We start from the raw sequence: 10,837 nt of genomic DNA, 5'->3' as shown, positions 1-10,837 counted from the left end.
TTTTGATGAATAAAGGTGATTATTTGAAAATATTTATTTATTTATAATTTCCCCCAAAAAAACGACAGGACTTTTTGAATGACCTGGTATATGTTCTAAAACAAGCGAGGATCAATTTCAACTCAAAGTAGACAGGAAAGTGAAAGTTGTGTGATGTGTGTATTTTTAACTCTTGTTTTAATGTTATTTTTAGCTATTTATTTTGTCATTGCTGATTATTGCCTAGCTAATTTTTCAGTAATTTAAATTTTTTAAAAAAATATTGTAATGTTTCGAACAATAAAAAATTTAACAATAACTGCTATTAAGTAGAGATAGGTTCTATTTGAAATGAGTTATTCCCTAAAACAGATATTGTCAAAATAAATAAATAAAAAATAAATGTAGTCAAAATGGACTTACTTATCACCTAATTGACCAGAATAAGCTCGGTTAGGGTTCTTGTCATATATCACAACCCAATCCCTGTTGCAATTGAATGACTTCTCCAAGTTGAATGACAGCCAAGTCAACTGGATTATTGTTCCAGGAGGAGAAGATATAAGCCAAGTACAGGTATGGTTCATTGGATAGTGTTCAGGATATTCAGGAGATGATACTGTACCAGTTTTTTCAGTCAAAATCCCTCCACAATCTTTGGGAAAAAAAATTAAAAATGTTCCTGGTTATTAGGTCAATAAACTATTGTGCCTCATTATCCTAAAGTATGGATAAATTTTTTAGCCCTTATCCGAAGCGAATAAAGATTAATTCAATATTTTTAAAAAGTTTAAAATTTAAGTAATTTTATTTCAAATAAAAACTGAAGGTAACTAACAGATTACTCACTTATGTCAACTATTGTGTAATTAGCCTTAAACCCTCTTCCACCATACGCAGAGTCAGTAGTAAAAACCAAATGTAAGAAGTTATGCTGGGAAACAATAAGTCCTGGTTTATTAGATCCACAATACTTTCCAATCAGGGGAGAAGCTTCATTATTTCCATCATAAATCTGAAAAGTAAAAAATCATTTTGTGAAAATGAACATCTTAAAAAAAATTAAAACAAACAATTTTCGAATCCATTAGCAATGAAAAAAATTTACATTTCAAATATAATATTATTGTATTGATATTACTCGACAGAGTCTATAATAGAATCTTTAGGCCAGCAAAGGCAGGAATGGCAGAGTGAGATAAAGAGGCAACCTCTGGAAATAGATGTGTGGAAAGCAGGTATGGCATGGTCCCGGATTAAATAACCTGCAAAAGACTGAGACAAATGGCAGAAATTCCTGGAAACCCTATTCCCACCTAAGGGATTTTAGAATTAATCCATCAATTTAAAGTCAGTTTTTATTTACTAAGTGATTATGGATGGTATTGAAGGGCCATTACCGTTTTTTTTCCACAGGTTCACTGTGAAATCACAGATTTTTTTCTATAAACTCTGTAAGTTCACTAGTGCTAGGTAAGTAATTTAAGGGGATAGGGGACAGAACTATAGATGCCATATTTTTTGACTCTGAGGACCCTGACCTGTACATCAAGTAATGTAATAAAAACATTACTCAAACTTTAAGTATAAATAATTAGTTGCACTCATACAACTTAAATTCCAAAGGATTTATTTGCTAAAACTTTATTATATTTATTTTCATAAATCCATTTAAACTCTTTATTCACTTCTTTATTTTTTTAACATTTGAACAACGTTTCTGGTTCCTCTGGCTATTATCAAATTCTTGATGATGGGCATAAGAGCACAAAACGTATTTCAAATGTTAAAAGAATAAAGAAGTGGATAAAGAGTTTAAATGGATTCCTGAAAATAAATATAATAAACTTTTTTTAAATGATTACAATGCCAACTATTTATGTTACCTCTGTGTTATCAAGCGGAAAAGTAAAATTACATCTCCAATAAATGATAATTTTAAATTGATTATATTTTCTAGTATTTTTTTTCAGCTGATCTCAGTAAAGAAGTAAATAAATTATTTCAATATTAAATAAAATATTTGTTCTGGAGAGAAAATTTTCCAGTAGGTAGTAAATTTCATTTTACAACATATCAATACATAATCTCAAGATTAAACAATATCAGTACGATATAAAAAATTTGAAACATGTAATAGATGACATAATAAAATTAAATAGTCCATGTTTCATGTTTAAGAATTATTACCATAGAGGTTATAATTTAAAATATTTCTGAAATTTAAATTGCAAATATATAATTTAATTTTTTCAAGTCCAATACTGAATTACTTATTACCGCCACAAAATCATATAAGCATAGATCTGCATCTTCTAAGTCAAAATCAATGAAGTTCAATTTGATAGCAAATCCCATCCGCTGTTGTATGGTGTAAGTACAGGACCTGTCTTCTGGATAATGGAGTGGATAGTAGGGCGACTGTATTATACCTGAAGGTGCTGACCACAACCCTCCACAAACTGTAAAAGTTAATAATATTTGAAATGAGAAAGTTGAATTAGGTTAGTTTTATTAAAAAAGGGGGAAATTAGATAACTCATATCTTACCTAACCTGGTTTATCTCATGCCATATACTGATTCATGAGGAATATTAATTAGAAAAGGAAGGTAAAGAAGGGAAAAGATGGGTAATTCTAATGCAGCATTGCCTTACTTAGTCGGGGGCTTGAGAAAAAAAGATTGATTTCCAATCTCTAGTGGAGAAAGGTGAGAAATTTGATTTAGATCCCTAACACACTAATTTAAATATATCTTTAATTTATTCTTTTTTCATTTTAATGGATAAAACCCAAAGCACTGTCATTATGTTAAAGAAATTATTTCTTTTTAGTCTTCCAGGCACTGTTTCCAATCAAGCATATTTATTTGGAAGAGTAAAATAAAACGGTCTTTTGATTGGATAATTTAATTTTCAACAAAATATTTTTATGTAAAATGTTTTAACAATGGTTTTTAAAGAAATTCACTCCTAATGATGTTTAAATATAAATACATTAAACTCAATATGTCTCAGAAATTTTTGTTCTTTCAACTCAAAATTTTAAGAACAGTACTACATAATGTTCTTAATATTTTTATTATATATCAATAAAAAAAAATAAAAGAAATTTAAAGTTGTACAGACTAAGATCACAGATATGAAAAACAAAGTAGACTTATTATAGTCCAACTGAGAAAATATCATTAGAGAACAGTGGACATCTATCGCTGCAAAATAAGTTTTACATTTAAATTAAAACTAAACTTCCGGAAATTATTGTTAGTTCTTTGAAATAAAAACGAAAAAGGATACAAAGAAATATAAAATACTAACTTGATTCACTTAAATTAGGTACAATCACACTGGATGACTAACCTAAAGGAAATAATACACACTATATAATCCACAAATAATAACAATATATGGTCACTGAAACTGTGGCACCTCATAAGTTTAAAAAAATTAATACTATTTAAAAAGAAAAATCAATACCTCATTTTACAGACATTTCGTGTTTAGCACCTTTTTGTAGGATATCTGTTAATTGACTAATTCTTTTGAAATGTTTCTGGAATGGTGATGATTTCTTTAATGGTATAAACATTTTCTCTGACCTACGAGGTGTCATTACAGCTTATCCAAATTGTTATCCACTGATTAATTAAATATATATTTTTATAACAAAAATGCATATGCAAATACCAGCTTTGTAATTCAGCACAAACCCTCCTTCATTGTAAGTAGCATCAGATTCGAAAATGACAAGAACTTCATTTGAGGAAGAAGTAAATGGTGGGATAGAATCTTTTCCGCACCACCTACCCACAACACCTGATCTCCGAGAAGGCCCATCAAATATCTACAATAAATGATTTTTAAAAATATAAAAAGTACTAAAGTTATGATTATATCAATCATATGGATTATGATTATCAAAACATTATGTCTGAAATTTACTTCTAAATCAGCACAATCAAAATGACACAAGTATTTTTAATGTGAATTAAGCCCATCAAATCATTTCCATATCATTTAACTTTTAACTGGAAAGTTGAAAATTTTGTACATTCTTAAGGAGGTGGGGTTACCTGAATCCCAAAAGTTTTTATATAGTTAAAATTACTTAAACCTATTTTCATTATTTTTATTATATTTGTTAAAACTTAAGGGAGTCAGAATATTTATGGACATTTTAGAGGTTCATACAAAAAGAAGGAAAAGAAAATTATTATTTTAAAAAATACTAAATCATTCGAAGTTTCAATATTTGTTGTTAACAAAAAATAAAACTTTACTCTACTGCTTTTAAGCCAACAATGACATTTGACTATTAAATTGTAAACAAAAAATGCAGTTCGCACAAATTGTTGGCTTTCCAATGATATATAATACGTCTGTACTAATATTTGTATCTCTGGAAATGTTTTTCAAGCTAGAAAAATCATTTTCCTCTTATCTCATTAAGTTAATTATTGAATCCTTTCATAGTTTATATTTATCCTTTTATTATGATATAGTAAGAATGTGAGGAGATGGGTATTTTTTTCAAATAAACAAAATTAAAGGTATTTTAGGGAAAGATCTTTCTAAAAATCTGTATTTAAGCCTTTTCAGACAATTTTAATGAGTATAAGACCTATCTGATATTAGAGAATACTTGATCCTACATTGATATACCATGTTTAGTCAAAATTTTTAGAGTTTTTGAGAAAATAAAAAAAATGTGAAAATCAATTCTATAAAGTTGTACTTTCAGTTAGTCAAGCTTAATGAAAGAGTTGCTATCACATTGCAGGCATATATCTGTCCTAAATATGCAATTTCAGTTTTATATGACTTTTTGTTCTTGAGTTAGGCTGTCCACACACACAAAACCGTTCTGAGGAACTTGGTTATGGACTCAAAAAATGTATTTCAGTCGAAAATTCAAATTCAAAATTATTCACGATTGCTATACTTCCCCTTACTATGTATTTCATACAAAGGTAAGTGAAAGTAAAACATTGTTTAATATCCAAAATTGGAAAAAAAAAAATTATAAGCTGCTGATTCAAGTATTTGTTGGAAAACATTTCAGCATATGCTAGACACACTTTCTTTTATATAGTTATACCTGGTTTTTGGGACCTTCTGTGCAGTTCATTAGGCCATTATGAATTTGATGCTACAATATCACAAAATGGTGAAATGTTGGTTTGATGCTCGGCACATCAAAGGGAGGGGAGGAGGTTACAAGAAAATTTCTAGGTGCTTAATGAAATTAAATCTATAAATATAAGTATAAACTGGGGACTTTACAAGGAAAATTTATAAATGATCAAAATTTGGTTTAAAAAATATTCTAAGGTTTCTCAAACCTCAATGGATTCAAATAGTACTTACTGTGCAAGTTTTAAAGGTCAGATTATGAAAACTAAATGGAACTCATATTAGGAAAAGTCAAAAAGAGATGGGGAGGTATGAACTTTAATTGCTATCTGAGGTTTATCACACCCCACCCACCCAGTTAAAGGTAATTATTATGAAATTTTGTAAATATAAAGCAATAAAGTTTGACAGGAGTTTATAAATAAATCTGGTGTAATGGGCATATCACACAAATTTCACTTACCACCCCCTACTTTGATTTGAAATTCATAAGCAATATTTCTATTATTTTCTCTGTGGCAAAACTTTCTCATACTAATTTTCCCAATGAGGGTTTCAGTCGACAGATTGACTTAACTACATTTTAAACAGCTTTCAGAAAAACACTTTTAATAATATTTCTCATTAGCATGAATATAAAAATGAAATAAATTTACTAAAATTTACACACAGCTCTTAACCATTTATTTAACTCTAAATTGTTAAAGAACTTTCATTGAAAACTCGAATCTTAAACTTTTCACGATCACAATATTTCCCCTTACTATACATTTTGTATATAGGTAAGTGAAAGGTAAAAAACAGACATGATAGTATAACAATTAAATAGTTTAAAAACAATACATACAGTTAGATAATCATAGTTACAGCCAACATTAACTTCCAAGTTGAGAGAAGCAACATCAATCCTTATTCTTTCACCCATGGGAAGGCTAATAATCCATTCACAGCTGAGATCATTAAGATATTCTGTTCCTCCAGGTTTAGATGGCGCTGTTATAGTACCACGTGGAGCTGTGTACATGCCACCACAGCCTGGTATGCCTTCAGTTGGCGAATAGGATATTTGGAACCCTTTTCCAGCTCTAGAGCTACAAAGTAGTAATCTTCTAGATTAATATACTGTTATACATCATTACAGTTTTTAGTTGAAAGCTGAATCTATTGACTATAAATACTACAAAATAATTTACAAAGCTATAAAAAGACTGGCAGGAATAGTGTTTAAACAGACACAATAACATTTAAAGACATTTTATGAATCTTTAAAAATTAATAAAGTAAGTAAAACAAATTTTCTATTTTGTAGTAAGATACATAAATACCTAAATTTTAATGTTTGGGAATAAATTTTATTATTTATAGTTTTTAATACATTTTTTTTATATTATTATCATATATATATTTTATATGATAATAATAAGATTTTTTCTAACATTTAACAACAAAGAATTAGTTACATATTAATTTTCATTGAATTGGCTTAGTTCTTAATTTAACTAAACATAGCTACCAACAATCAATAAGATTAGAGTTTAAAAGGAGGTAATCCTCTAAATATATCTGAACTAAAGTTAAATCTTGACTTATAAAGCATAAAAAATTAATTAATGTCATTTGATTACATAAGCCACATATTTTAAATCTAACTTACCTGTCAGAATGGAAAATAATTACCGCTTCATTGCCTGATGAAAGAAATGGATCTGGTAAAACTGAATTGCACAACTTTTTTAAGACAGGCCCAATATCAGAAGCACCATTACGGAACTATACAAAAAAAAGTTTTAGAATCAAGAAAATATAACTTGAGCACTTTCATATTCTATAATCTTAATATCTTAATACCAATTTGATGAGTATGAATTAAAATTTTTTGGCTAAGTGCTTTGTGCATTGAAAAGCTTTGAAAAAAAATAAATAAAAATAGCGAAGTGTAAAGGCTATACACAACAACAGAATAGTTAATTTAAGGGCTATAACAACAGAATAGATAATGTAAGGGCTATAAAAACAACAGAATATACAATGTAAGGGTTATAACAATAGAATAGTTAATGTAAGGACAATAACAACAGAGTAGTTAATGTAAGGTCACCAACAACAACAGAATAGTCAATGTAATGGCTATAACAACAACAGAATAGTTAATGTAAGATTATACTGTAGTGTTATTCCAACAGATAGATAAATAATCACAACCTAAAAGAGACTCAAAGTAAAATTGAAATAATTAATTGTAACATGGGCGTAGTGAGAGGTGAGCTGCAGCTATCCCCTAGATTTTTGGGACCCATGAAAAAAAATAAAGAAAATAGTGTACTTATTTGATTGATGATTTCCATCTGGAAACATGCTATAATTAGGAAGGTAAAATTGTTGAGTTGACATCTTAAAAAAAACAAAAAAACAACAAACCATTGAAGGGGCAAGATGAATACACATCGATTTTTAGGTAAAAAGATGTAAGATTCAATGAGCGTAATTATTCATCATGTACTTATCTCTAAAAATAATGGGGAGAACAAACAAAAAAGAACTTTTTTTAGGTTCCATTCTTCCTGTTATAACTTACAGTTTGCCATTTTAATAATCTCAGAATACTTGTTGAAAATAAATCAAAGAAGGCAACCTTTTGCCATCAACTGGCATCTTTTACCAGCAATCCCAGAAGGCTGATGCTCTCATATCAAACCTCATCACCTCTTATATTTTTGTATTTATTGTGTCCATTGTATGTATTTAGGTTAAATATTTAAGTTTATGCTCAATTTTCAAAGTATTGATTGAATTTTATGAAGTAGAAATAAAATGGTGGGGGTATTTCTTGGAATGATGCAGAATTATATACCTTTCATTTACCCAATGTTCCAAAATGGACTGCCGCGTGCCGCCTCGCTTTCTTCGCATGGTTTTCACGTTTCCATGCTAGTGATGTATTCTAGCCCTCTCTTCCTCTCTCAACCCATTGAGGACGACTATGGTGAATCCCTTCACTGTGTTCCAAAGCTGGTCTAAGAGTAGCATATAGCTCACCACGTTTTCTGATGTGATGTGTCCTCCACACACTCTCTCCAATTCACTTCTTTCTGCCCCAAAGCGAATGCAAGTGAAAAACACATGCTCCGCAGTTTCCTCGATAGTCTGACATCCAGGCCATTCTGCGGTGTTGTCCAGTTTGAAGTAGTACTAGTAGGCTCATGCATGTCCGGTCAACAATTGGGTTATGTAAAAATCCACCTCGCGGCCATACAACGTGCCCACATCGGGTATTAACCTGCGAGTCCACCTCCTAGAATCTGCAGCCTCCCATCACTGCTGCCACTGGTCGATTGTTATTTTTCGCTCATCTTCTCTGGAAACGTGTAAGCGTTCTCCATAGTGCCTGCTTCTTTCTTCAACAAGGAATTCCACAGGCAGCAGTCGGGCTATCACGCACACCGCTTCATAGAAAACAGTTCGAAAAGAGCTAACTGTCCTTAAACTGTCTGAAACCATCTGTCTCCAGTATGATATGGTAACCATCGCATCCTTCCAAATCAGGGCTGCATATAACATAATGGAAGGGACAACAGTAGCAAGAAGCCTTCAGCTACTTTCTTTGGGACCTCCAACGTTTGGCATAAGGCGTGACAAAAAGGATGCTACTTTAGCAGATTTGGCGCTGATATACTCTGTATGAACATTAAAGCGGAGACGTGGATCGATCATGACTCCTAGGTATTTTAAGCAAGACTGGGAATGAATTTTGTGCTTACCCACCGTAACAGTGATGGACTCAGTTTGCTTCCTACTAGTTACTAGGAGAACCTCGGTCTTGTGATCTGCAAGTTGTAGGCCTACTAAAGGCAGCCAACCTCGGACCATAGCAAGAGCCTGGTTAGTGATGAGGGTAACTTCTTCTAAGTACTTCGCCACAACTGCAACGTTATCTGCGAATCCCACAACTGTGGCTCCCTCCGGCATTGTCAAGTTGAAGATTGCGTTGTACATGACGTTCCACAGAAGAGGCCCTAATACCGAGCCCTGTGGAACCCCACCAGTCACCTTGTATCTCCTTTGGCCAATGTCTGAAAAATAAAACAGAACTCTATCTTTGAAGTAGTCTGTGAGAATTCTCATTAGATAGACTGGCACCGCCATAGTCTGTAGGGCATCTATTATAAAGGTCCATCTTGCAGTGTTAAAAGCATTCTTAACGTCCAGAGTGATGATTGCTGCATAACACTTAGCACATCTCCTCCACCTTGCTCCTGCAATTGCTGTGCGGGCCATCTCGACTTGGAATTGAGCCTTCACGAATGCACAAATTGAAGAGATCAATAAAAAGATCCAGCTGTTTCCTGAGAGCCACCTTCAGAGCTACATTAGGAATTCCGTTCAATCCTGGTGCCTTGCCATGTTGTAGGTACGAGGTGATGTCCTCTATCTCTTTCTGCGTAATTTGTGGGAAATCCATTATGTATATATTGTCTTTACATTCAATACTATTCGCCTGTGTTCTGACAATACTGTCTACAACGTTTGATCTTGTGGGGAGCTGCATCATGCCTTTACACAGTTTCTTAAGTGCTAGTTTGTAAGGTCTACCCCATGGGTCTGCATCCACCTCATCACAGAGTTCTCTCCAGCACCGTCATTTGCTTTCTTTAATGGCTTGTCGGAGGTTCCTTCTAGCACTCTTGAACTCTTCTTGAAGCACAGAAAACTCTGGTAGACGTCTCGCTCGCTGGTAACATCTTCTTGCTTGGTTGCAACACCGGCGAAGATCGTCAATAGTATCCGTCCAGCAGTACACTGAGGAATGATGTTTGTCAGGCTTTGAACGAGTCATAGCTGCATCACAAGCCCCAGATATAGTAGATATAGAGGTCAGTATACGCACCTTTTTCTCAGTTGATCCTTTCAATTCACACTCATCCACCAGCATTAAAGTGAATGAAGTGCCATCGAAAGTCTTTGTGTTCTAGCCGTTGGTTCTCTATCGACAACTCTTCTTTCTTGTAGGCATATCCAGGGTAAGCAATATAGCTTGGTGATCAAGGTGCAATGTAGTTTTCACTTTGAATTTGAATAGCTTGGGAATTATAGGCCGAAAGAGCAGCTTTACCATTGATATCGGATACCCACGAGTTGCCATCCAGATTTTTATATTGTTCGCAGAGAATAGCGACGTCAATGTGCTGTTCCTGTACCGTTTGGTAAAGGATATCCTGAGCAGCTTCGCAATGATTCAATTTCAACTGAAGTATCCTCATCTACGATGTTGGATTCGCATTATGGTTTTCAATCCTGAAAGGAAAGCTGGACACTTACTACTTCCGCTGGGGTGGTCGGCAACTCCATTTCCCGCACATAATGTACATTGAGGTTTCTGGTCACAATCACTAGCTTTGTGACCTGTTTTACCACAGTTTCGACATAGGGAGGTTCTATCCTTTTTGACACAATTCCGAGCTATGTGTCCATATTCCCAGCAACGGAAACACTTTGGAACTCTGAGTCTTTCACGTATACGGCTAATCACCAGTCCTACTCGGACCTTTCCTTGAGCCATAATCCTCCTAGCCTGGAGAACCGGAAGTGAAATGACCACAGTTTGTGTACCGCCATAGGCTTTTTGGATAGATTTGACTGCTGTGATGGGCATTGACTCTTCTCCCAGGAGAGGTTTTAAGGCCTCCAAAACTCTCTCTCTCTCTCTCTCTCTCTCTCTATATATATAT

At 33.0% G+C, this 10,837-nt stretch overlaps 1 protein-coding gene across 1 annotated transcript in view; it reads right to left on the bottom strand.

Moving 5' to 3' along the window:
* Positions 1-10,837, bottom strand: part of LOC106685932 (cubilin) — a gene marked incomplete at its 3' end in the record, with an annotated part of 54,767 nt that overhangs the window by 17,722 nt on the left and 26,208 nt on the right. Inside the window, 6 exon segments of the mRNA XM_014428944.2 lie at positions 403-634; positions 829-994; positions 2,260-2,441; positions 3,666-3,822; positions 5,959-6,202; positions 6,766-6,881. Of these exon segments, the coding sequence (XP_014284430.1) occupies positions 403-634; positions 829-994; positions 2,260-2,441; positions 3,666-3,822; positions 5,959-6,202; positions 6,766-6,881 (1,097 nt within the window).

This window comes from Halyomorpha halys, unplaced genomic scaffold, assembly GCF_000696795.3.
Source record: "Halyomorpha halys isolate HHAL.00 unplaced genomic scaffold, Hhal_1.1 Scaffold759.1, whole genome shotgun sequence".
Lineage (NCBI taxonomy): Eukaryota > Metazoa > Arthropoda > Insecta > Hemiptera > Pentatomidae > Halyomorpha > Halyomorpha halys.
This window is presented reverse-complemented; position numbering and strand designations above follow the sequence as displayed.